This window comes from Dama dama, chromosome 18 (genome assembly GCF_033118175.1).
Source record: "Dama dama isolate Ldn47 chromosome 18, ASM3311817v1, whole genome shotgun sequence".
NCBI lineage: Eukaryota > Metazoa > Chordata > Mammalia > Artiodactyla > Cervidae > Dama > Dama dama.
This window is the reverse complement of record NC_083698.1, coordinates 105,193,727-105,221,416: the sequence shown is the minus strand read 5'-3', so window position 1 is coordinate 105,221,416 and position 27,690 is coordinate 105,193,727. Positions and strand designations below refer to the sequence as shown.

Below are 27,690 nucleotides of genomic sequence, written 5' to 3'. Positions count from 1 at the left end.
GAACTGAGATATCAAGGATGACTAGGAATATACCAAGCAAAGCAGAGAGAGGAAGTGCAAAAGACCAGCGGTTGTGGTCATGGGAGAGGAGAGGGAAAAGTGCAAGGATACAAGGCACGTATGGAAAACTGAAAGGAGGCCAGTGGGACCAGCGGGGGGACAGGGAGGAAAAGCACAGCCCACAATCCAGGTTAAAGACATAGTCACACTGAGTTCAGTTCAGTTCAGTTCAGTCGCTCAGTTGTGTCCGACTCTTTGCGACCCCATGAACCGCAGCACGCCAGGCCTCCCTGTCCATCACCAATTCCCAGAGTCCACCCAAACCCACGTCCACTAAGTTGGTGATGCCATCCAACCATCTCATCCTCTGTCGTCCCCTTCTCCTCCTGCCTTCAATCTTTCCCAGCATCAGGATCTTTTCCAATGAGTCAGCTCTTCACATCAGGTGGCCAAAGTATTGGAATTTCAGCTTCAACTTCAGTCCTTCCAATGAATACCCAGGACTGATCTCCTTTAGGATGGACTGGTTGGATCTCCTTGAAGTCCAAGGGACTCTCAAGAGTCTTCTCCAACACCACAGTTTAAAAACATCAATTCTTCTGTACTCAGCTTTCTTTATAGTCCAACTCTCACATCCATACATGACTACAGGAAAAACCATAGCCTTGACTAGCTGGACCTTTGTTGGCAAAGTAGTGTCTCTGCTTTTTAATATGCTGTCTACATTGGTCATAACTTTCTTTCCAAGGAGTAAGCATCTTTTAATTTCATGGCTGCAATCACCATCTGCAGTGATTTTGGAGCCCAGAAAAATAAAGTCAGCCACTGTTTCCCCATATATTTGCCATGAAATGATGGGACCAGATGCCATGATCTTAGTTTTCTCAATGTTGAGCTTTAAGCAAACTTTTTTGCTCTGCCTTGTAAGCCAACTGAACTTATAGCTGAAGGATGGATTCCAGTTCCATAAGGTGATTAATCCACCCAATGACTGCCAGCCTTTTTTTTTTTTTTGGTAGCAAAATTCAAATTCCAAATTGTCTTAATTGGTGTCTAAATTTGTGGTAGTTCCAAATGGATGGTGGGATCAAATATTCTTGTGCCAACAAGTCTAGGATTTTATGCCCTAGGTTAGTGTGACTTTCAGCAGGTAGGAACAATTTCTTTTTAAAAAGTTACACTTTGAATTAAGTTACTTATGGACATAATGGATTATAAACAACATGATGTGAGCTACTGAAAACCACTTCACTTTTTATGTGTGCAGTAATAAGGTGCAGTATAATTCATGGTTTACAAATTTATAGACCCAGAGTCATAGCTCCAGAATGGAGCATGTAGAATAATTTACTTTTAAAAATTAATTTATTTTATTCATTTGTTTTCCCAGGAGGAGCCTGTGCTGAGTCTTCATTCCTGTGCTTGGGTTTTCTCTAGTTCCAGTGAGCAAGGGCTACTCTTTGTTGCAGTGCGTGGGCTTCTTATTGCAGGGGCTTCTCTCGTTGTAGAGCATGGACCCTTAGAGTGAATGGCCTCAGTATTTGTGATGCACAAACCTAGTTGCTCCGAGGTGTCTGGAATCTTCCTGGACTAGGGAACCCGTGTCCTCTGCACTGGCAGGTGGGTTCTTATCTGCTGCACAGCCAGGGAAGTCCTAGAATAGTTTCTTTATAAATTTCAGTTTTCCTTCTAAAATTGGCTATGGAATAATTTACTTTTGCTTTTCTGTGGCAACACCAATACCTCTTTCTTTTTAGTATTTCAGAACTCAGAAATCACGCAATTTCAGAATTGGAAGAGATCCCCAGAGACCATTAGTTTGCCTCCTCTTACTTCCTCTGGAAACAGCCATGTCTATCCATCTGGGCAAGGTGAAAGTCTTCCCTTTAATAAAAAGATATCTGGAAAAATATTTCCTCTCAGAATGAAGGTCTGGCATGTAGCAATTCTCGCAGAGTTCCACCCCAAAACATTGCTTGTATTTGTCAAATATCCTCTTGTACTTGTGAAAATAGTCACAAGTTTTCATATTATTGAGGATATTCTGGGAGTTTTTAGGGCAGTTCCCTATAGGGGACTAATTGTGTATGTAAGAATGACTGAAACTTCAGCAGCATGAGAAAAATTATCTGCTAAGCCCTGAGATAAGGAATAGGTTTCTGAATTAATTTATGCAAACTAGAACCATAAATATGAAATGTAAAGAACACATGTGAAAAAATGGGATGATAATTAGATCATAAAAAGCATTTGATATATCAGAACATAAGCTTGGAGACTGAAAAGGGCAATCTATCTGGCATCACTAGGAGAAAAAGACTATAAATATAATCATGTAGTTTTGCTCAAAATAAAGACAAATTCATACACTTTTGAGGGAGCAAAAGAGGAATAAGTCAACATAAGCAAATAAACTAAGAATATCTAATATGATCAGTCTACTCTTTGCATCATGATTTTACGATTTGATACACTACTACTTAGAGCTTAGAGATTTACTGAGAACGGAATGCCTGCATAGGAGATCACACTAGTCGTAAAGAACATGCCTGCCAATGCAGGAGACATAAGAGAGGTGTGTTCGATCCCTGGGTCAGGAAGATTCGCTGGAGGAGGGCATGGCAACCCATTCCAGTATTCTTGCCGGGAGAATCCCAAGGACAGAGGAGCCAGGCGGGCTACAGTCCACAGGGTTGCAAACAGTTGGACCCGACTGGAGTGACTTAGCACGCATGAAACTGCAACAACACATCTGCATTTTGTCATAAACTAGCGTCTTTAGTTTGGGGACAGGAAAAAGAAAAAAAATTCTTCTCACTTTCTTGCCATCTGTGGCTTTCCCTGTGAGATTTCCTCACTCAGATTATGACACCCTGACTCCTCCAGGGAGTGGTTTGTAAATGACAATCCTATGAGCCCCATATAGAATTTATTTAAAAATTAATTCCTCCATATATAAGCAACAAATAAACAGATACAGGTCTAGGACATAGCAAATAACTTTTAATGTCATTCAATTCTTCTGGAAAAAAAAAAAAAAACCTGGAAACTAATCATTCACTGCAAGCCCAAATCTGCCATGGAAACGATAGCAAACAGTGAATAGCAGCAAGAAATTACGTGACAGATTGTGTGACAATTATTAGTATAGAAATTCAGAGCAAAGGGATGATTGTTCCAAGGGGATGAAATGGCAATAATTTATTGAGAACTAACATGTGTTAAAGGGTTTCCCTGGTGGCTCAGTGGTAAAGAATCCACCTGCCAATGCAGGAGATCCAGGTTCGATCCCTGGGTTGGGAAGATCCCCTGGAGAAGGAAGTGGAACCCCCACTCCAGCATTCCTGCCTGGAGAATCCCATGGACGGAGGAGCCTGGCGGGAGACAGTCCACGGGGTCACAGAGTGGACATGACTTAGTGACTAAACAACAACAACGTGCGCTACGGCCCTTCTCATTGTTCTCCACAAATTATCCCATTCAGTCTCACCACGGCCTAATGAGATGGCTGTGCCACTAACCTCAATTCACAAAAAAGAAAACTGAAGCTCAGAGGGTTTCAGTGGTCATGGCTGCAAGTAAGTTGATCCAAGCTCAAACTCAGGCAGTGTGACCTGTCAAAGAAGGGTTTTGAGGCTTTATCCTGGACTTCAGCCACCTGGCAACCAGGGGTTACCCAAAAAAAAGCTTTCTCATCCCAAGCCCAGCTTTGGCCAGGGTAGAAAATGTGTTAAATGGTAACCTAACTGTAATGTCTGATGCTCTCCTAAACACTTAGATTTACTAAACTTCAGACTTTGGTTAGCTGTTTTTCACCTTTTCAAACTAGTACTATTTAAAAATGTCCATAGCTCCTTTTCTTTTTTTTTTTTTTAACGTTTTGTTTTGTACTGGGGTGTGGCCTACTAACAATGTTGTGATAGTTTCAGGTGAAGAGTGAAGAGACTCAGCCATACATAGGCAGCCACAGCTCCTTTTCAAAAGGTCTTTCACCAGATATAATGAGGGAAAAGTTTAATAACGCTAACAGAGTTCAAAACCACAGAATCAGCACTGGAAATCTCAGGTCTTTGACTCACAGAACTGTAAGAGACCTCAGGAGCCATTCAGTTGACAGAGGAGCTAAGAATGTCCAAGAGAAGTGAAATGGCTTCCTACAAAGACACCCAGCATGGTAACCTCACGGCCATCATTAGAAGCCAGGGTGGTCATCGACCATGTAAGAATTCCAAATTATTCATTCTGTATCAAACTGAAGGACATATATTTTATAATTTTCACTGTATTATGTGTAGAGTCAGACCCTCCCAATTTTTAACTAGTCCATGGGAGCAACCAAGAGATAAATCAAGTCTTTTAGCTTATTTGGCAGCACGTTCCATTCTATAATCTACAAGATATACTTTTTCATAACAAAATTGTATTCAATCTGTCCTTTCTTGAATTATGCAGGATGGTCTTCCAGCCTCTGTTTATGCACACACGAGTTTCAATATTTTCACCTTATTTGGGGAAGACAACAGGAAATTGTTAAACATGAATGATTCTACTTTCGTAGATATAAAAATTAAATCAGAGATGAGTAGAATGAGCAGCAGGGAAGAGATAATTCCCTCTTCTATTTATATTATTTTTTATATTTTGGTAGAGCCCTGAGTTCATCTGAATGGGAAGGACCGATTTCAGAGGTATAAACTGCACGGCTTATTCAAACGTTTGGCTTTCTCAGGACAACCTGAGGGACAGGGGGCTTGGGGCTTGAAGAAGAGATGAGAGCAAGGTCCCAGGGCACCGATGCAGACCAGCAGCGGACAAGATGATCCATGAGAACTTTCCTGGGGTAGGGATGGCTGAAGAAATTAAAGACTTGTAGTGGGTAAAATCCTTGTGCTGTGATATACTGCTATAAGGGCAAGCCTGAACAAGGCGCTCAGCATCTGCCGGGGAAGGTGTCCACACGTAGGGTGAGCAAGGCGGAGAAAACAACAGCCATAGACGGAAGATGGAGACGCAGGCCAGAGGACTGTGCTTATTTGATAACATCAGTACTAACATTTACAAGGAACAGGAAGCTTTACAGATATTTCTGCTTACATTTTAAAATTCATTGCCCACATTTTATTTCTTGGCTGCACCGCGTGGCAAGCAGAGCATCTTAGCTCCCTGATGGGGGATCAAACCCGTTCAGCTCCTGGGAATTCCCTCCCTTTTTACATTTATAACTTCCCAGGAGAGCCAAATGAAATGCTCTTAGGACATTTCTAATATTTGGAGTTGTTAACTCAAAAAAAAAAAAGAAAGAAAAAAAAAACTATTCAACCAGTCATGTATCTAAATTTTCTTTAAAAATTAACATTTTAAGTGTCTTTATTGTGTATTCAAGGGAATAAGCAGCTATAAAATGTTATTTGCTTTTACATTAAATAGCAAAGTGGTCACTGAGATCAGAAGCACTTGTAACCACCACCAGTTTTCTTTAGTTAGAATTTCCATTTTTAACAAACAAGGTTGTAGTAGTTAAAAGTGGTATTTATAGCACATGTAACACATTGCACACATTCTACTGGTGGAGTGAAAGTACTCGGTTTCATCAAAATTACTTAATTCATCATCAGATATACAACGAATGTCATAGGCTGAAAGTTAACATTTTGATGTGACTGAAAGGGTATAATTTTAGTTATAAGTCCTTTATTCTAATTAATTTTATTTATTTATTTTTTTTATTAGTTGGAGGCTAACTACTTCACAACATTTCAGTGGGTTTTGTCATACATTGATATGAATCAGCCATAGATTTACACGTATTCCCCATCCCGATCCCCTCTCCCACCTCCCTCTCCACCCAATTCCTCTGGGTCTTCCCAGTGCACCAGGCCTGAGCATTTTAATTTCAATCAGTTTTTTCTTTATTCATTGAAATATTTTTACATACCTATACATAAATCCCTTTTAGAAAATGAATCTACTAAGTGTCTTACCTCTCTTGTATATCTTCCTATCAATGTTAATTTTTCTAAGGGTTCTTTTTTTGTCTCTTTTTTTAAAATATCCTCATAAATTAATAAGTGCAGTAAAATAAACTACAGATTTTTTTTCTTAGTTGAGGTATTAAAATATACACTGAACACAATGTCTGGTTGTACATTACTATTGAGTGACTGAACTGAGCATTACTACAAATAATGACATGAAGAGGATCAGAGAACACTTTTGAATTTTTACTGTCACCAGAACTCTAGTTATATCTTGCTTGCTATTGTTTTCTAAAAGTGAAATAAAGAGAAAGCATTCTCTGTAATTAGAGGATTTAGATATTAGGTTTCATATGGAGAAAGGATTGAAGAAGACTCAATCTCTTTCCTCACTCCCTCTTACACACACACACACACACACACACACACACACACACATATACTACATAACAGATGGATGACCTTTCACGTATATGTTTTATGGCAAATCTGTCTTCAAAAGTGCTTAGCAAGCAGCTATGCATTATTGGAAAATTGACATTACAATTATGAAGTTAATATTTATCTTAATATTTTAATTGCAAAAATAAAAAAATTATTTAACTTTTCAGGGTAAAGCTGTTATGTAAAACAAGGCACATTTATGTTTTAAAAGTCATTTTTGCATGCTACTTTTTAGTTTTCGATATTTAAAAAAATTATAGTCTTGTGTTTTTATGTTACATATGCAACTCCAATGGACTTAATTCCATTTTCCAGCTCATTTTTATGATCTAAAAAGTGTGGCCAAACGTTGTAAAAGAGCAGGAGACACTACTGTCCAGAAACTAAATGTTTAAATTACGCTCTGTCTGCCTCTCTGATGAACTGATAAATGAGAATCCAGTCAGAGACATCACAATAACACAATTTTCCAATCTATCTAGAAAAGACATGACTTAGACACATAGAGGCACATACAAGATCAGCATTCCCATCTCAACTGTGTGTTTACAGAACATGGGAAAGGTTGGTACTTCTTTTTGAGTCATTAGGCTTGAGAGAATGTATTTTGACAACTTGAATACTATTCCAGAAAAGCAGCAATAAAATCTGGGTGCTTCACAATCAAGTGATTGACTATGTGGATTATTCAGGTTGCTGGGCTTAAAATCGTAGCTGAAGACCTGGGATTCTCATGCAATTACACGTTTAAAGTGAGATAAATTGGCACTCACAGTTGTGGCAGGTGGCCCCACTGTATCCAGTCTCATCGCAAGTGCATTTGAAGCTGTCCCACGTTTGAGAGCACTTCCCACCATGCTCACAGTGATTGGGCACACATCTGTCAGAGAAAGAGACAAACAGAAATAAACCAGCGAGCAAATGAGATTTATGAGTGGCCAAATTCCAAGCTGTCTGGGCAATATATCATTTCAATGCCAGGTTGCCTTAACAAGGCAATTAATCCTTGTTAGTTTAAGCAGATTAATATGATTCATGATGGAAGGTGCCAAACACACAAAAGATGATGTATCACAGGCTTGGTGTTTCCCATTTTTGAGTAAACAGTAGAAATTAACAAACAGTTGAGAGATTCATTTGCATATCACAGATTCATTTTATTTTCTTTTGTACAAAGACAAAGACACTAGTTAAATTTCCTCCCTGTGAGAGACAGAACATAAGCCATCTTGTTTTCTATACTATCCTTTATCAAAGCCAATAGTACCAAGTCAGAAAGGCTTTTGTTTTTTGTGTGTTTTTTGTAAGAGCAATTTGAGTTTCTGAAATGGTCATAACAAATAGAATGGACTAGCCTTATAAGAAAAGATTTCTAAGTCTTCCTTACCCCTTCTCCTATGCCCTTTTGGCTAAGAAAAACCATCTATGTAACAAGGTAGCAAGTGTAATATAGGGGAAAAATACAAGTTTGTATTCAAATCTTTGTTTTGTATTTCCTTGATGGCCAATTGTGGTAATGTAATTTAACCTTTCTAAGCTTTAATATTCTCATTTGAAAAAATAGAGTAATTATACCTACCTGATAAATAGTTTTGAGGTTAGGAGATAATGTTCATAAAGTAGGTAATTAATAAGCAAGAAATAGAGGGCCAACAAGCAGAAGCTATGAATATCTAAACCACAGCTTGTGGGGCACGATTTTATCCTTTGCTTGTATCCTAGACATAGTTAAGTTGGAATCTGTTCTGGAAAACTGTTTCAATAGCACAGATTTTTTTATTCTTATGTATTAGCATTCACAAAAAATTTCTAGATTTGAACGGGAAACTATCTAAAGCAGAAATGTCCACCCATATTAAAAAGGCAGAACCCATAATAGTGGGTCACAGGTTGACTGATAGACAAACACCCTTCACACATCAATAATCATAAACCCTGGCAGTGTCTTGCTGTAAACTAGAATAGGACTGACCTCAGAGATTCTATTCTCCATTCCCTGTTCTTAATTTACCATCAGCCATGCCTAAAACTACCCTAGCAGGGCATAGCCCAATTTGTCATGAAATGATGTTTCTCTCTAACTCTTTACAAATCTTTCATCAGACAACAAACAATTATTGAGCACTGTGGGAAACAGAAGGTAAATAAGATTCTATTTGCTGCCTTTCAAGAGCTTAAGCCTAGAAAAGTAAAACACTGCATCCACAAAAATCATAATAGGAGGTGGAAATAAAAAGTGGCATGAGGTAGGGACAAGTAATGCACTATGGAGTTTCATATGAGGGATCTAGCTTACAATAAAGTGCTTCTAGTGGAGCCTCAATGAATAGATAGACTGTAAGGAAAGAAAATGAGGGGAAGAACATTATGAAGAGGAAAATACAGCATTGGAAGAGGATAATGATGGACTTTTAGGAGGTGGGATGGAAAGTTCACTCTACATTCAATAGGCACTTATATTCCATCTGAATTTGGACTGGGTATTATTCAGGCTCCAAAGGTGTTTCTTCTCCAAAGACCCTATAACTTACATGGAGGTGGGAGATAAGATTGATGCAAAATGCAATAACAAGATGAATTTGATGTGTCATCAAAGCATATGAAATGTTACATCAATGTGGAGACTAGAGTAGTTATGGGTAAAATATAAATAAAGGGTCTAATAAAGTTAGCAGCATTTCACTTGTGCCTTAAAAGAGGACTTACATTTTTTATAATTAAAATGTTGAAAGGACTCAAGAAAGCAGCAGAGGACTCAAGAAAGCAGCAAGGAGGAGGCAGAACCATGATCAGTGGGTGGGTGCTCTAGGGTTGTTCAGGTCTATTGCCATAGCAACTTCCCTCTACAGGTGCACAAGCATCGACCTCAGCAGAAGGCAAATAGTCCTGATTCTCCAGACCACGGGAGGAAGCAATGATACAGACACCGCAACATTACATAAAGCTAAAAATCATCCTTGATACTTAATTTGGGATTTCAGTACGCAAATGCCTTTGTGTGGGATGTTTACCTTCTAAATTGTTATGTTTAATAATAGCTCAGGCTAATAGTGAAAGTAATTTACATCAGCTCATTATATCAATTAATTCTAACATTGAGTTCATCCATTGATGAAGTAGTACAGAGTGTACTGTGTCTCAAAGGAAAACCTTGTGGGAATCTAAATGTGCTCTAAATAACATACAAATGAGAAAATTTACATCAAAATGATTAAAATAAAAAGATTGGTGTGCACTTACACACACACAAGAACCATGTAATAGTCAAGTGAGATTAGCTGAATATTTCTAAAATTCAGTATTAAGAATTTCTTTAAAAAAGATATTTTATTCAAATAAAAATTTAATTTTATTAATGTTTGTTTCTTAAAATTTATAATTTTAAATTGACATTATCCCTATGTTGATTACTAGCATTTTAATAGTTAATGGTGATAAATGTTTTATTTCTATATCAAGCTGATTCAAATATAATATATTTCAAACCATAATTTTTATCACTATATTAAAAAAATGTTAGGACCAGTTACCAAGCAAAACAAAATATGAATTAACCTAGCTTCCCTATTCCTAATTATTTATGTCTTCTCCCACACTCTTATGGAACCATCTATTTATGTCTAATATACCATTGGGCTTCACAGGTGGTCACTAACGGTAAAGAGCTCACCTGCCAATACAGGTAGACTTAAGAGATGTAGGTTTCATCCCTGGGTTGGGAAGATCTCCTGGAGGAGGGCATGACAACCCGCGCCAGTATTCTCGCCTAGAGAATCTCATGGACAGAGGAACCTGGTAGGCTAAAGCCCATAGGGTCTCAAAGGGTAGAACACAACTAAATCAATGATGCACACACACACTGGCACAATATACCATTATCACATTGTTTAGCTATCATTTGTTTGTGCATCTGTCTCTTCTAAACTGTGAGATTCTTCAGTGAGGGATACTGATCTTTTGTTTCTTAGCATGACAAGATGTGTAGGCCATTCAGTAAATGCCTATTAACAGGCTGAAAGAATGGATGAACTCAATGTTAGGAATTTACACCAAAGAACTGAAATAATTTCAGAGAAAACATCTCTTTCACTACAAGTGATATCGATTATTCCTATCTACGATTATAGTCTTACATCCAGACTCTTGCTCTGGTGAACTAATTATTTCAGTAGGTCACAGGAAATGTATAATTTGTTTCAGAGCATGTCCTAACTTGAAAGTTTGATTCGCATCAAAAATGAATCAAAATGACTTTGCTGCCACAACTTGAGAGCTACTTCACCAGGATGAGGAACATACGGGGGAGAAGCTGACAGCTGTCAATTTGCTGTGATCAAGGGGCTCCAGGAGAAGAGGCTGCGTTCAGTTAACTCTGTCCCGAGGTTATTTGCAGCTGGCAAGCGCTGGGCCGCCAACCAGGCAGCCTGGGAGACCCTGATCCTTCTTACACAGGGGCTCTGACTGGAGGTGAGGGGCTCCCTTCTTGCACAGGAGCTCCAGGGAGAGCCCAGAGGTGGAGGAACATCTGGCCCAGAGATCTGGCCAGGCCTGCGGTGGCTGGCAGGCACTTAGGCAGACAGGACCATGCACTCATGGATGTCCAAGACTTGCACTTGAAAGACAGGATGAGGGCCACGGGCTGGGCAGGGCCCCTTGGCCTCCCCTGGCTCGGCTGCCTCCCCTCGGCCGGTGTGGCCCTGCCTTTTGAGGGCGGACGTCAGGATCTTCTTGGACTTGGGGCTCAGGACACCCGCTCCACGACACCACGCTTGTGCTTCATCTTGTACACCTGGCATCAGTGAGTCTTTCAGGCAGAACCCGCCTTTCAGTTGTGCCAATTCTTTCCAAAATGCTTTAGAACCCACAAGCTATGTTTTGGAAGTTCAAATATATAACACACACTCAACATAAAGTCAATCAACATGAACAGAGGGGCTGTTCGGATGGATGCAAGAACTCTGTCCAGGGTTATGCATGACAGGTGCAGTTTAGTTTACCCTGAGTATCTCTCTTATTTCTATGCTTGATTTTAATTGTAAAGCATTGCAAAAATTGGTGTTCAAAAATAAAAGAAACTGCAAATCGTACCAGATGTGTTTGTAGCAGCTCACTTTGTAGTCTATGGATACTATTTAAACAGGGATGGTGGAAGAAATTTTGCTTCAAATCTAAAAAAATGTTAATCTGACAGCATAACTGAGTGCACTGGTAGCCTTCAAAGCATTTTGAAGGTGTGTTATTTTATTCTCTACAAAGGAAAAATACCTGTATTTATACTTCAAAATTTATTTTATTGAAATATACTTCATTTACAATGCTGTATTAATTTCTACACTACAGCAAAGTTATCCAGTTATTGTTGTTGTTCAGTCACCCAGTCATGTGTGACTCTTTGCGATTCCATAGACAGCAGCCTGCCAGTCCTCCCTGTCCTTCACTGTCTCCTGGAGTTGGCTCAGACTCATGTCCACTGAGTCAATGATGCCATCCAACCATCTTATCCTCTGTCGTCCCCTTCTCTTCCCACCTTCAATCTTTTCCAGCATCAGGGTCTTTTCCAATGAGTCAACTCTTTGCATCAGGTGGCCAAAGTATCGGAGCTTCAGCTTCAGCATCCGTCCTTCCAATGAACACCCAGGACTGATCTCCTTTAGGATGGACTGGTTGGATCTCCTTGCAGTCCAAGAGACTGTCAAGAGTCTTCTCCAATACCACAGTTCGAAAGCATCAATTCTTCGGCACTCAGCTTTCTTTATGGTCCAGCTCTCACATCCATACATACTTTTTTTATATTCTTCTCCATTATGATGTATCACAGGATACTGGATATATTCCCTCTGCTATAGAGTATGAACTTGTTTATCCTTTGAATATGTGAGTTGCATCTGCTGATCCCAAACTCCCAGTCCATCCCTCCCCACCTTCTTTCCCCTTGGCAGTCACAAGCTTATTCTCTCTATTGGTGACTCTGTTTCTGCTTCATAGATAAGTTCACTTGTGTCATATTTAAGGTGCTACTGTTGAGCATCTTCTCTTTTTGGCCACCTATTTTTTCTTTAGAGAAATGTCTATTTATGCCTCCTGCTCATAAAATAGTTTTAAATAAAATTAAAATAAAAGTTTTGCATTATCCTTACAATTCATGCAGATGGTCAGAGGTCATGGTTTTAATTACAAGCCTCCAGGGATTTCTAGGTTGCTACAGTAGGATCTCAAAGAAGGAAGACACCAGGAGAAGAAACGCCCGAGGACAGAGGGAACAGAGAGAAGACAGCATGTGGAAAGGGTAAATTTGATCTACGCGGCCATTTATCCTGAGACTGTACTTTCCTCATAGGCTCTCCTACCATTTTTGTATGGTGCATTAGGAATGACAACATAATCATCTCCTAGTCTCAGTTAGTAGGTTTAAGGATTTCAGAATCTGACTATAGACCTCATGTAATTCATAGGAACTAAACACAGTAAAGGCAGTTTCATTTCACCTTGAAATTCCCTGCTTTCAAACTCAGAGTCAGCTGAGGTTCTCAGGCTACTTTGTACTTGCACAGAGGCCAATACTAAGATACTTAACCTGCTTTCAGATTGCACAAATTTTATACCTAGACATTACATCTGCCATGTTCCAAACTTTAGGGAAAAAAATTCAGGTTACTTATACAGTATTTTATGAACTATTGAAAAATTATTTAAAGTGATTTATAAACTGCCATCTTAGCATAAATGAACTCCTGAATTTATGATTTTTCGCATCAGTCAGTTCCCAATTTTACTTCTGTTTATCAAGACAAGAAATTCATTTTGAAACTTTGGTTTCTTAAGTGCTGTTTTTAATACTCCTGGCTCTCAGAGCTATTGCCACTATCATGGCAGGGTTTTCTTCTGCATTTCCTTCAATATTGATCTCAAAAATATTTTAGTACTTTTATTCTCACTCTAGTTAGATTTTGATTTTATTTGAAGGCATACTCTCTATGGAGTATATATTACTGCCTCATGTTTATTCTGTTCAAACTGAAATTATATAGAGAAGTAAACATAATTTTAGGAACTAATTTAGTATTTCATTACTACATAACTTAGTTTTATAGTTGCATAACCAGCAAAGCTAATTTTATATTGATGGTGCTCCTTCAACAAGCATTTATTTATAGAAATATTTAAATATAGACATGGGCTTCCCAGGTGGTGCTAGTGGTAAAGAACCAGTCTGCCAATGCAGGAGACTCAAGAGACACAAGTTCAATGCCTGGGTCAGGAAGATCCCATGGAGGAGGGCATGGCAACCCACTCAGTACTCTGCCTGGAGAAACCCCATGGACAGAGGAGCCTGGGGTCTTACATTCCATCGGGTCGCAAAGAGTCGGACACGACTGAAACAACTGAGCACTCACTCACACACAAATGTGGAAATATTTACTCTGCTTCATAAATTAGAAATTATGCCTAAAGAAAGTGTCAATCAGTCGTGCCCGACTCTTTGAGACCCCATGAACTGCAGCCCACCAGGCTCCTCTGTCCATGAGATTTTCCAGGCAAGGATACTGGAGTGGGTTGCCATTTCCTTCTCCTCTGTCTGAAAATTCCATTAAAAATTATCAGGTATCTTTGGTTCATATCTGTCTAAAAATTGTACATTTTCCCACTAACCATATAAATCATTAATTTTAGCCTTACAACATAAATACCTTAAGAATAATTTCTATTATAATGTGAGTTTATTTTGAAATATAATTTTAAAATATGTTCCCCATAATTTTATGAATATAACATTTTAAGACATTATAGGCTCATAGGAGGAGAGGGAGATGCAAGATCATTAGTTCCTTCACCTGTTTCCAGATGCTGGAACATTCTGTTTAACCTGAATGTACAAAAGTAAGCTCTTTATAATCAGAACCTACTCCAGTCACTCTAAAACAAACTATGGAGAAGCAAAGAATAAAGCAATTTTGTCCTCAAGAAATTGTACTCGCTTTTAAAAAATGTAATTAGCAAGTCAGGTCTCTCTATGCTTAATATTAAAGGCTTTGCTACAGGATTAAGGTGATATATTACTATTATATGAGTATACTGAGGTTTTATGGAAAAGTTCACTTCTTGAAAAGAAATATAGACTTAGCTTAGTCTGGAAAGTGGAGGAGCACCTTTCCACATGGAGGGAACCCAGGGGCCTGGACAAGTATGACAGTACTAAATGTGGATATGAAATAATGAATTGTCAAATTTGGCTAGAGAGGAAAGTCTGCCTTCAGGAGGGAGGGTTACAGCAGAAAGTGTGCATGTCTGGCCAAGCCCTTTCCCCTTTCTTCCTTCCTATCATCAACCTGATATTTTCAGGTATCTTCTCTCCTTCTCATGGCAGTACACATTTGAAAGTGAGACTCTTTGTAGTGCAAAAGCTTTTAAGTTTCATTAGGTCCCATTTGTTTAGTTTTGCTTTTATTTCCAATATTCTGGGAGGTGGGTCATAGAGGATCTTGCTGTGATTTATGTCGTAGAGTGTTTTGCCTATGTTCTCCTCTAGGAGTTTTATAGTTTCTGGTCTTACATTTAGATCTTTAATCCATTTTGAGTTTATTTTTGTGTATGGTGTTAAGCTCAATTCCAGAAAAATAAATGACCCAATCAAAAAATGGGCCAAAGAACTAAACAGACATTTCTCCAAAGAAGACATACAGATGGCTAACAAACACATGAAAAGATGCTCAACATCACTCATTATTAGAGAAATGCAAATCAAAACCACAATGAGGTACCATTACACGCCAGTCAGGATGGCTGCTATCCAAAAGTCTACAAGCAATAAATGCTGGAGAGGGTGTGGAGAAAAGGGAACCCTCTTACACTGTTGGTGGGAATGCAAACTAGTACAGCCACTATGGAAAACAGTGTGGAGATTTCTTAAAAAACTGGAAATAGAACTGCCATACGACCCAGCAATCCCACTTCTGGGCATACACACTGAGGAAACCAGATCTGAAAGAGACACGTACACCCCAATGTTCATCGCAGCACTGTTTATAATAGCCAGGACATGGAAGCAACCTAGATGCCCATCAGCAGATGAATGGATAAGGAAGCTGTGGTACATATACACCATGGAATATTACTCAGCCGTTAAAAAGAATTCATTTGAACCAGTCCTAATGAGATGGATGAAACTGGAGCCCCTTATACAGAGTGAAGTAAGCCAGAAAGATAAAGAACATTACAGCATACTGACACATATATATGGAATTTAGAAAGATGGTAACGATAACCCTATATGCAAAACAGAAAAAGAGACACAGAAATACAGAACAGACTTTTGAACTCTGTGGGAGAATATGAGGGTGGGATATTTCAAAAGAACAGCATGTATACTATCTATGGTGAAACAGATCACCAGCCCAGGTGGGATGCATGAGACAAGTGCTCCAGCCTGGTGCACTGGGAGGACCCGGGGGAATCGGGTGGAGAGGGAGGTGGGGGGGGGGGGTCGGGATGGGGAATACGTGTAAATCTATGGCTGATTCATATCAATGTATGACAAAACCCACTGAAATGTTGTGAAGTAATTAGCCTCCAACTAATTAAAAAAAAAAAAAGAAGTGAGACTCTCCTAGTCTCCCGGAAACAAAAAGTAAAGAACCAGTCTTCTCAATGAAGTCAACAACATGTTGCGTATTGTTCCCCAAATCTATGATCCCCTTCTCCTATGTGCATGCATGAGTGCGCGCTAAGTCTGACTCTTTGTGACCCCCATGGACTGTAGCCTTTTAGGCTCCTCTGTCCATGGGATTCTCCAGGCAAGAATACTCCAGTGCGTTGCCATTCTCTTCTCCAGGGGATCTTCCCAATCCAGGGATTGAACCTGCATCTCTTATCCCTCCTGCATTGGCAGACAGGTTCTTTACGCTAGTGCCACCTGGGAAGCCCCCTTCTCCTATAGCAATGAAATGTATTGCTGTAAGAAGTAAAGATACCATTCTCCAGCTCTTTGTGCGTTAGGGGACAGGTGTCTTGTTTTGCCCTCCTGCCCTCCTTCCTGCAATGAATCCTTGATGGTGAGTGAGACCTGGAGCAGGCATTTCAGAACACAAGAGGATGGCACAGGAAAATTGTTAGGAGACTGGGCTCTGGATAACATACCAGCCCTGAGCCATCTCTGCAAATGTTGTTAAGAAATAGAAGTGAAACAGGTGAGGTGATTTGGTTTTTATTGCAATAGCAGATATAGTCTAACTAATATAGACCTTCAGTTAATCTACCCTGAGGTTGACCTACATCTGGCTTTCTAATACACATTTGATAGTTTCATTTAAGTCATTACGTGCTGCCTTATACTACTTTGAGTGTAAAGCAGCCTAAACAGCAAATATTAAATTTATGAACCTAGGCTTAGTTCAGGCCATAGAGTGTGTTAATCATAAAGTTAAGGATTTTCCTGGAGAATACAGCCTTGTTTATTCATTCAACATTTATTTATTGAGTGCCCATTATGTAGAATAATCTGTGATGTTTAATTAAGCTTTCTTATCAAAAAGTTTAGTTGCAAGAACTAGTATCACACAACTATATTGTGTGAGGAGGCACAGACCATCCATTCCCCAAGAGATTCTGAACTTTATCCACATGAAAATAGAAAGCAGACTATCAAAGAAATACATGGCAAAATTCTGTTACTGTGAGCCCTAATAAGATGACTTTCAGTAATTTGGGGATTTAGGACATTTTTTTCCTAGCAACAAGAGCCATTGAAGACTCTTAAAAAATAACCTTACTTGGTAAACATGTATCTTAAGATATTAAGATAGTAAGATTATGCAGAATAGATTGGAGAGGAAAAACTAAAGGCAAAAAAAAAAAAAAAACAACCCACCGAAATAGCTGTTTTAATGTCCCAAGTAGAATATTATAAACTTCTGAAGTAGAATGAAACTGCAAAGAAGCAAAAGGATTAAAGAGACTATATCATTAGATGATTACTTGGAAATAAATCAAGCAAAAATGTCTCACATATTCTGTGTTTAGGAAACAGTGACAAACAGTGACATTTTCAGTTTGAGGTAATAACTTTTCTTATATAACTAAAGGTAGGCAAATTTCAAATGCTATCAGAAATTTTAAGATATTAACTTTTAAATTTAAATTCATAATTAAAAAGTTTCCCAAATGAGCTAAATTTAGAATGGTTGTGCCCAGGTGGTATTAGTGGTAAAGAATCTGCCTGCCAATGCAGGAGACTCAAGAGGCATGGGTTTATCCCTGGGTTGGGAAGATCTTCTGGAGAAGGAAATGGCAACCCACTCCAGTATTCTTGCCTGGGAAATTCCATGGATGGAGGAGCCTCGTGGGCCATAGTTCACAGGGTCACAAAGCATTGGACACAACTAAGCGCACGCATGTGCGCACACGCACACACACACACACGCAAATCTTGTTAGGAGAATATTAGCATAAACATGCCTAAAGAGAAATTATAAAAGTCATTAAAATTCTAAAATTTATGTGGAAAATATATTCAACAGCCAGGAATACTCTGAAATTGATGCATAACAGGGGAAGATGATTCCTAGTGAATAATAAAACACTAAGTGGGTCTATAATAAGGAGAAATTAAGATTGGTGCATTAAGAGAAATACAAACTGATAGAACAACTGTGAGAATCCAGAAGTAAATACAATGATATATATAAATTAAATATATTAACAGTGGCATGTTAAATAAGTGGGCAAAATGGACTACTTAATAAATAGTGTACGACAACCAACTACTCATTTGAGAAAGAATAAAGTCCCTTATACCAGGATAAATTCCACATATATAAAGCTCTTAAACATGAAAAGGAAATTAAAAGAATAATAAAGTACGAAGGAGTTCATTTTGTAATCTGTAACTGTAAGAGTATTTCTAATGAGGACACAAACCCAGAAACTATAAAAGTGAAGATTAATAGATTTGACTTCATAAAAATTTAAAAATATATCTTTCACGGTCAAACATCACCAAGTTCAAAGACTAGCAGCACACAGGGAAGACTTTTTAATAGGGCAGACAAAGAGCCAATTTCTTTTTGATATAAAGAATCCTTATAAATCAATAAGAAAAAAAATCAATTAAAGCATGAGCAAAGAGCATGTATGAATGGGGCAGTTCGTGCACAAAAAAATACACATGACTTTTAAACGTATAGCAAAGTGTTCAGCATCATTCAAAATCAAAGAAGTACAAATTAAATTGGGCTTCCATGGTGGCTCAGACGGTAAAGAATCTGCTTGCAATGCAGGACACCTGGGTTTGACCCCTGGGTTGAGAAGATCCCTTGGAGGAGGGCATGTATTCTTGCCTGGAGAATCCCATGGACAGAGGAGCCTGGCATGCTACCCTCCATGGGGTCACAAAAAGCTGGACATGACTGAGTGACTAAGCACACAGATTAAATTAGTGATGTTTCATTGATCATATCTCAGATACTTAAGAAAAGACCCTTCTTAAGTTCTTCAGAGGGCTTTCCCAGTAGCTCAGATGGTAAAGAATCTGTCTGCAAAGCAGGAGACCTGGGTTTGATCCCTGGGTTGGGAAGATCCCTTGGAGAAGGAAATGGCAACCCACTCCAGTATTCTTGCCTGGAGAATTTTATGAACAAAGCATCCTGGCGGGCTACATGGGGTCCACATAGGTTCATCGGGTCCAAAGAGTGACTAACACTTACGTTTTTTGCTTTCTGGAGCAGAGTGCAAACTGTTTGGTGGATTACTGACAAAGTCTATTAATTTCAAATTTTGGTTCAGCTAATTGATTTCTAAGAATTTATCACACATATACTAGTACACTTTTTCAAAGTCATATTTAAAACATCTATTGAAGCCTTATTTATGTCAGCCAAAAATGGGAAGAAAAGATACTCATTGATTAGGAAGCCACTAATAAATGAAGGTAATACATAATGAAACCACTGAAAGCTGTTAAAAGGACAAGGCAGATCTATGTGCACTGATCAGATGCAATCTCTAAGATATATTGTCAGCAAGAGAAAGCAAGATGTATAGACCAGAGTTTATAATATGCCTCCATTTGTTTTAAATAACGATTGCTGTGGTGGTCGAGTGAATAGTGAAGTGAATATGATGATACATGAAGGCAGGAAATCATCCATTTGCAGTAAGTCAGACAGGGGAAGACAAATACCGTGTGACTTAATGCAGATGTGGAATCTAAAAACACTGAATTCGGGACTTCACTGGCAGTCCAGTGGTAAAATCTTTGCCTTCCAATGCAGGGAATGTGGGTTCAATCCATGGTCAGGGAACTAAGACCCCACATGCCTCATTACCAAAAGGTCAAAGCAAAAAAAGAAGCAATATTGTAATAAATTCAATAAAGACTTAAAAACACACACACATACACAGCAACAACATGAGCTCATAGAAACAGTGGGCTGGTGGTTGCCAGGGGCAGGTGTTGGGGGTTGTAGTTAATAGGTGAATGTAGTCAAAGGGTACAAATTTCCAGTTGTGAGATGACTAAGTTCTGGGGGTCTAAGTTACAATAACGTTACTATAGTTAACAATACTATACTATATACATGAAAGAGGTTAAATGGGTAGATCTTAAAAGTTTTCTCCACACCAAAAAATAACTATATGAGGTGATGGGTGTGTTAATTTACCACATTGTGGTAATTATTTCACACTATCAGTTCAGTCGCTCAGTTGCGTATGACCCCATGGACTGCAGCATATCAGGATTCCCTATCCTTCACTATCTCCCCATATTTGTGCAGTCATATCTCTGAAGTCGGTGACGCCATCCAAACATCTCAATATTGGTTGCCCTCTTCTCCTCCTGTCCTCAATCTTTCCCAGCACCAGGGTCTTTTCCAATGAGTTGGTTCTTCACATCATGTGACCAAAATATTGGAGCTTCAGCTTCAGCATCAGAGCTTCCAATGATTATTTATGGTTGATTTCCTTTAGGACTGACTGGTTTGATCTTCTTGCAATCCAAAGGACTCTTAAGAGTCTTCTCAAGCACCACAGTTTGAAAGCATCAATTCTTTAGTACTCAGCTTTATTTATGGTCCAACTCTCTCACATCCATACAACACTACTGGAAAAACCATAGCTTTGACTATACGAAGCTTTTTTGGCAGAATGATGCCTTGGCTTTTTAATATCCTGTCTAGGTTTGTCAAGATTTTTCTTCCAAGAAGCAAGTGTCTTTTAATTTCATGGCTGTAGTCACTGTCCGCAGTGATTTTGGAGCCAAAGAAAATAAAATCGGTCACTGTTTCCTCTTTTCCCACATATATTTGCCACGAAGTGATGGGACCAGATCCTATGATATTAGTTTCTTGAATGTTGAGTTTTAAGCCAGACTTTTCACTCTCCTCTTTCATCCTCATCAAGAGGCTCTTTAGTTCTTCAATTTCTGCTATTACAGTCATATCATCTCCATATATGAAGTTGTTAATATTTCTCCAGTAATACTGGTTCCAGTTTGTGATTCATCTAGCCTGGCATATTGCATGATGTACTCTGCATATAAGTTAAATAAGCAGAGTGACAATATACAGCCTTGATATACTCCCTTCTTGATTTTGAACCAGTATGTTGTTTCATGTAAGGTTCTAACTGTTGGTTTTGACTGGCATACAGGTTTCTCAAGAGGCAGGTAAGATGGTCTGGTATTCCCATATCTTTAATAGTTTTCCAGTTTGTTGCAATCCACACAATCAAAGGCTTTATCACAGTCAATGAAGCAGAAGTAGATGTTTTACTGGAATTCCCTTGCTTCTATGATCCAATGGATGCCGACAATTTGATCTCTGGTTCCTCTGCCTCTTTTAAATCAAGCTTGTACATCTGGAAGATCTCATTTCACATACTACTGAAGCCCAGCTTGAAGGATTTTGAGCATTATCTTTCTAGCATGTGAAATGAGGCCAACTGTGCAGCAGTTTGAGCATTATTTTTTTTTCCCCCCTTGGGATTGGAATGAAAACTGACCTTTTCCAGTCCTGTGGCCTTTGCTGAGTTTTCCAAATTTGCTGGCATATTGAGTGCAGCACTTTACCAGCATCATCTTTTAGGATTTGAAATAGGTCATTGGAATTCCATCACCTCCACTAGCTTTGTTTGTAGTAATGCTTCCTAAAGTCCACTTGATGTCACATTCCAGGATGTCTGGCTCTAGGTGAGTTACCATACTATTGTTATTTGCATCATTAAGATTTCTTTTTTTTTTTTTTTGGTATCATTCTTCTATGTACCAGTTATATTTCAATACAATTTAGTGAGTGTGTGTGCGGGGGAAGTTGTTTATACTCCAGAATCACTCTCATTCTTTCTCCACTCTGCTCTCAGCTCCGTGAAGCAGATGCACTGAAAAACCCTAACTCCTATGATTTCATATTGGGTTTAACCAATGGGAGTCCATGGCAGGAGTTTGGAGGAAGAGAAAAGCATTACATCGGAGTATTTATTTTCCTGGTTCTCTTCTTGTGTGGTTGCCTCAGTAGGGCCATGCCCTTTGAAGATATGTCTCCTCTCAAGTTTGCCATGTGTACTTCTGAGTTTTCTAACCTTGCCCTCCCCTCATTTCTTTGAGTCTAAGAGTGATGTCAACTATTTTGCAGCTAGTCCTAGTCTCTTCATACCTGAGCCCTTGGCATTCCATACACCCCTTGTAATTAATCATTTCTAAATAAGCTTTCTTTGAATTTTCTTACATTGGTCAGCACTTTCTTGTTGGCACTTTGACACTCACAAAAAAATGGAGAAAAAATATATATATATTATTTATTTATACAATATTTAGTATATATATATATTGGACTTCCCTGGTGGCTCAGATGGTAAAGGCATCTGCCTATAATGCAGGAGACCTGGGTTCAATCCCTGGGTTGGGAAGATCCTCTGGAGAAGGAAATGGCAACCCACTCCAGTACTCTTGCCTGGAAAATTCCATGGACAGAGGAGCTTGGTAGGCTACAGTCCATGGGGTCGCAAACAGTTGGACATGACTGAGCAACTTCACTTTCACTTTCGTATACATATATATACACATAAAGACAGACAAAAGGGACTTTCATGATGGTCCAGTGGCTTAGATTCTATACCTCAATGCAGGGAGCCTGGTTGGAATTTTGGTCAGGGAAATAGATCCCATATGCCACGACTAAGACCTGGAACAGCCAAATAAGTAAACCAGTATTTTTTTTTTTTTTAAAGACAGACATAAGTATTCATTAATGTGAACAGAATATTTCTGAAATAAATATACTAGCTTCTATAACAGTGGTTTCGTTGACTAGGACCTGAGATGAACGGAAAACTTATATTTCACTAGATGCCCTTTTATGTCATGAAACAAAAATTAAATCATAGGTGTTCACTATTTTCTCTGTTAAGACAAATTTATCAAATTGAAAAAAAAATCAGGAACTGGTTTAAACCACCCACGTGATGCCACAACTAGAGCAGGAGAACTTGCCAGGTTTCTGCCCGCATGAGACGACCACGTCTGTACGTGCTCCATGTCCTGTCTCCTCAGGTTTTCTCAAGGACTTAACACACTGAGTCACTACTGTCTCCACAATTATCAACTTTTTTCCCTCTCCTGAATTATTCCCTCAATACACAGCAATTCATTTCACCTAAAGCAAAATCATCAAAACTCTCCTTGTGACTCCATATTCCCCTGCAATTCCTGACTGGATTTATTTACTTATCTGATCTCTTTATCCATTTATCTGATCTCTGTAGCTGCCAAACTTCTTAAAGATTTGTTTAAGCAAGTTATTTGCATTTCAATCACCTCCTATCTAAATTCCACTCTCATCTGTCCACAGAACTGTTGTCACAGGTGGTGGTGTTCAGTCACTAAATCCTGTCTGATTCCTTGTGGCCCGTGGACTGCAGCATGCCAGGCTTTCCTGTCCTTCACTATCTCTTGGAGTTTGCTCAAACTCATGTCCATTGAGTCGGTGATGCCATCCAACCATCTCACCCTCTGTAGCCCCTTTCTCCCCCTGCCCTCAATCTTTCCCAGCATCAGGGTCAAAGACATGCATAATCCCAACTTCTCCGCCCATGGATGTATCCGAGCTCACAATATTGGTCTGAGCCGACCTCCACTTCCTTATCTGCCCTGACTCTTAGCTGGGGCTCTTCTCAACGCTCAGGGCTTGGTTCTGTCTGTCTACAATGCCTCCAAGCTTGTACTAGCTCACACGTCAGATCCTGTGTCTCTAACTGGCTCTTGACACACCCACCTGGGTGTATCAGAGGCATTGCAGTGTGTGTTAGCATGACCAGACACATATATTTTGATTATACTCCTAGCTTTCTTACCCCCCTCTTCAATCTCATCTCAGTTACTGGCACCACCATCTAACCTGCCACTCACTTCAGAAAACTGGAAGTTATTCTTCTTCCTTCTCCATCAATCATTAATAAAGCTTGTGAATTAAATTTCGGCAACTTGCCTCACATTTGTCCACTTCGCTGCGTCTCTACCGCCCCAGCTTGAGCCATCATCCCCTTTTCCCTGGACTGGTTTCCTTATTCCTGTCCCCTTCTCCATTCTTGCCTTGCTTGAATTCATTATCAGCAAATTGCCAAAGTGATACTTGACATCATGTTAATCTACTGGTTGAAGCCCTTTGGTGGATTCTCCCTTCACTTTGGAGAAACCTGCGCTCCTGCAGGCTTCCGCGCTATCTGCTCTCCCGCCTTTCTGCTGCCAGCTCATCTCACGCCCTCCTCCTCGCCCACCTTCTAGCGCAGCCATCCTCCTCTCCTCTCTCTGGCGGGCCATGTTCTTTCCTTCCTGCCTTTACAACACACACTGCTTTCTTTTTTTGTTTTTCCCCATACAGCTTTTCTTTAATTTCACACACAAAAAGTGGTGAAAGAAATATCATTTGTGCGAGACAGCAAAAGAGACACAGATGAACAGTCTTTTGGACTCTGTGGGAGAAGGCGAGGGTGGGATGATTTGAAAGAATAGCATTGAAACATGTGTATTATATGTGAAATAGGTCGCCAGCCCAGGTTCGATGCATGAGACAGGGTGCTCAGGGCTGGTGCACTGGGATGACCCTGAGGGATGGGATGGGGAGGGAGGGGGGAGGGGGGTTCAGGATGGAGAACACATGTACACCCATGGCTGATTCATGTCAATCTATGGCAAAACCAATACAATAATGTGAAGTAATTACCCTCCAATTAAAATAAATAAACTAGTTAAAAAAAAAAAAGAAATATCATTTGCTTCCTTTAGTTCTCACCTTAAATATAATTTTTCAAAGTGGTCTCCTCTGACTTTCCAATCTGAAGTGCTCACCACCCTCACCTTCGCAATCATTTTTCACTCTTTTTCTCATCTATTGCAGTTTCTAATTATATAGCTATTGGTTTCCTTGTGTGCTGTGACGATTTCCCATTGGATGATACCCTCCACAGTAGAAGAGGCCACTCCTTTTTGTTTACCACTCTTTATCCATTGCCTAGAATTCTGTCTGGTATGGAGCAGGTGCTCAGCAAATAATCATTGAATGGAGTTTGAATAAATGCATATCAATCAGTTTAACTAGTTGAAATGCCTTTCAGAACCCTTTTGCTAGTTTACAAACGCACAGAAGCAGGGAATGTCTCAGGCTGCTGCATTTGAAGCAAGTTCTGGATTAGCTGTTCCATTTCTCTCAAATCCATCATATAAACGTGATACCATTAAGCAATAAGTTAAACTGTCTGACCAAAGGCTTTGCATAATTTCCACTTCCACATCTACCAGAATACTATTTCTTTTACAGATGATAAAACACTTATCTAACACAAACCTTTAAATCTGAAAAATTAATGAAGACTTTATGTACTGATATAACTTTTAGAAAAGCAAATCCAAACTTGGAGAAAGTCACTAGTCAGGCAAAGAGAGTATACTTACAAGTTAATCAATATACAAAAAAATACCAAAACAGTGACAAAATAATAGTTAATACAAGAATGAAGCCCCATGCATTTACAGGTTTCTTGCATTAAATAAAGTAATAGCATGAGTAATCTAAAAGGTTAGTATAAAATTGTATTGCTATTAGATTAGGATGAATAAATATTTTAAACAAAGTGATATAATTAATAAAGCTACCTTGAAAACAATAATTAAATTACTTACAGTTTATGCTTTCAAAGGAATACAGGCAGTTGTCATCATTTCAAAGGAATACAAGCAGTTTTTAAAAAAACTGATGCAAGTTGAACAAATTAGGAAAATTTGCACAAAAAATTAAGCTATTTGAAGGACAATACCTCTTTTAATAGGTTCACTACTTCTTACAACCCAGAAATCAAACAGAAAACATCCTGATATATAGGTATCATTATCTCCCAAACATTCACTAATGAAGAACATTTAAAATGCACTGTTTCAGTGTGATCAGGTTTAAAAAGTAGCATACAGGTTGAACCAATAGTCTAAAAAATAGGGAGACACAAACAGTTTCAAATGCCTTACACAGAAAGCACTCACTTAAAGAAAATTCTCCTAAGGTGGAAATGTATAATTAATAGATTATTGTTTTCTAGGTATCAAAATGACAATGTTTTAACTTAAGCTTCACACACACACAAAAACATATACACACACAAACAAGTTAGATATGGTTAGTTTTTTAAAGATGTCTATTCAATGCTGTAACCAGGAGATTCAATAAGTTTTAGACCTCCCCTTACCTCCAAATAATATAAAAGCTCAAATAATTGGGCTTCCCTAATAGCTCACTTGGTAAAGAACCCACCTGCAATGCAGGAAACCCAGGTTCGATTCCTGGGTTGGGAAGATCCGCTAGCGAAGGGATAGACTACCCACTTCAGGATTCTTGGGCTTCCCTTGTGGCTCAGTTGGTAAAGAATCTGCCTGCAATGCAGGAGACCTGGGTTTAATTTATGGATTGGGAAGATCCCTTGGAGAAGGGAAAGGCTACCCACTCCAGTTTTCTGGTCTGGAGAATCCCATTGACTGTATAGTCCATGGGGTTGCAAAGAGTCAGACACAACTGAGCGACTTTCACTACACCTTACCCCAAATAATAACAGTAACCAGTGAAGAACTGAATCAAAGAAGAGACTCCAGTATTACATAATTTATTAAATGAATAAGCCCATGACTTTGGGACACAGAATGCCCATGGCTTTCCTAAGACAGGTAGACATTTGGCCCCAAACTTTGAAAACCAAAACTGACCCTGTCAAGCCAGAGGATCTGATGAATTTTGAAATGAAACAGCAAAGCTAAAAGGATTAGAGTCTGCTCAAGCACTGTTAATAAATCCGTTGCTTTACGCTTGAGTTGAGCAACTTGTATACCATGTAGACATGTTCTACATTTTTTTAAAAGTCAGCAACATAGAAACAAACTCAAATCTCTGCACGAAAAAATAATTCATGTACATACAATCTCTAGGAGGGACTCCTATCCCCACTGTCACTACAGCTCCAGAGCTGTAGACAGCAGAGAATCTCAAATGAAAGACATATTACTCGAGAATTATTAATAATTAAGCCTCTTTGTTATGCAGATTATTTACACAGTCTCAGATATACGATGCTATTTCCATATCCACACTGAATATTAAAGACATTTCAATTTTTGCTTCAAACATGAAGTTAATAACTTACTAAATTTACAATGCTAAGAAATTATCGTAATACCTGTGTTCATGTTTTGCTATTTTTTGGACTTTTTTAAATTGAAAAGTACCATCAGTTTATTTCTGCGTTATAAGAAATTTCAAACCATCAAAATAGAGTGGTAAAAATTTAGCTCTGGAAAAGATTATAGAATTTCTTGTTTAATTCCTTTATTTTATAGATGAAAGAAATAAAAACTGGGGATTTCAGTGAAATTAAGTAGATCAAAGGTCACAGAGCATATTTGTGGGATAGTCAAGTCTTAGGCACAGATGTTTATCTACCTAAATGCTACGTAACAGTCTTAAGTTACAATATAGAACCATAGTTGCAAACTCGATCTTTGGAAGGCACAGAATTAACAGATGAGTAATTCTTACCCTTTTGCAGGGATAACAAATAATCAAAGAAAGAGTATGTATTTGTCTTTAAACAATTGGAGTGTCTGGACACAGTCTCTCCAATGTCTGGCTCTATCAATCCTTTTTAAAAATTTTAACACTGGATCCATGTAGATATACTATATTTATGCAAATTTTAGTATCTGTACAAGGAAGAAATTGAGATGAATATTTCTGACATTATTTTTATA

At 38.7% G+C, this 27,690-nt stretch overlaps 1 protein-coding gene across 1 annotated transcript in view; it reads right to left on the bottom strand.

Annotated features, from left to right (window-relative positions):
• Positions 1-27,690, bottom strand: part of CNTNAP2 (contactin associated protein 2) — a 2,213,955-nt gene that overhangs the window by 864,236 nt on the left and 1,322,029 nt on the right. Inside the window, exon 12 of the mRNA XM_061165994.1 lies at positions 7,193-7,299. Coding sequence (XP_061021977.1) covers positions 7,193-7,299 — 107 coding nt within the window. The remainder of the gene's footprint in view (positions 1-7,192; positions 7,300-27,690) is intronic.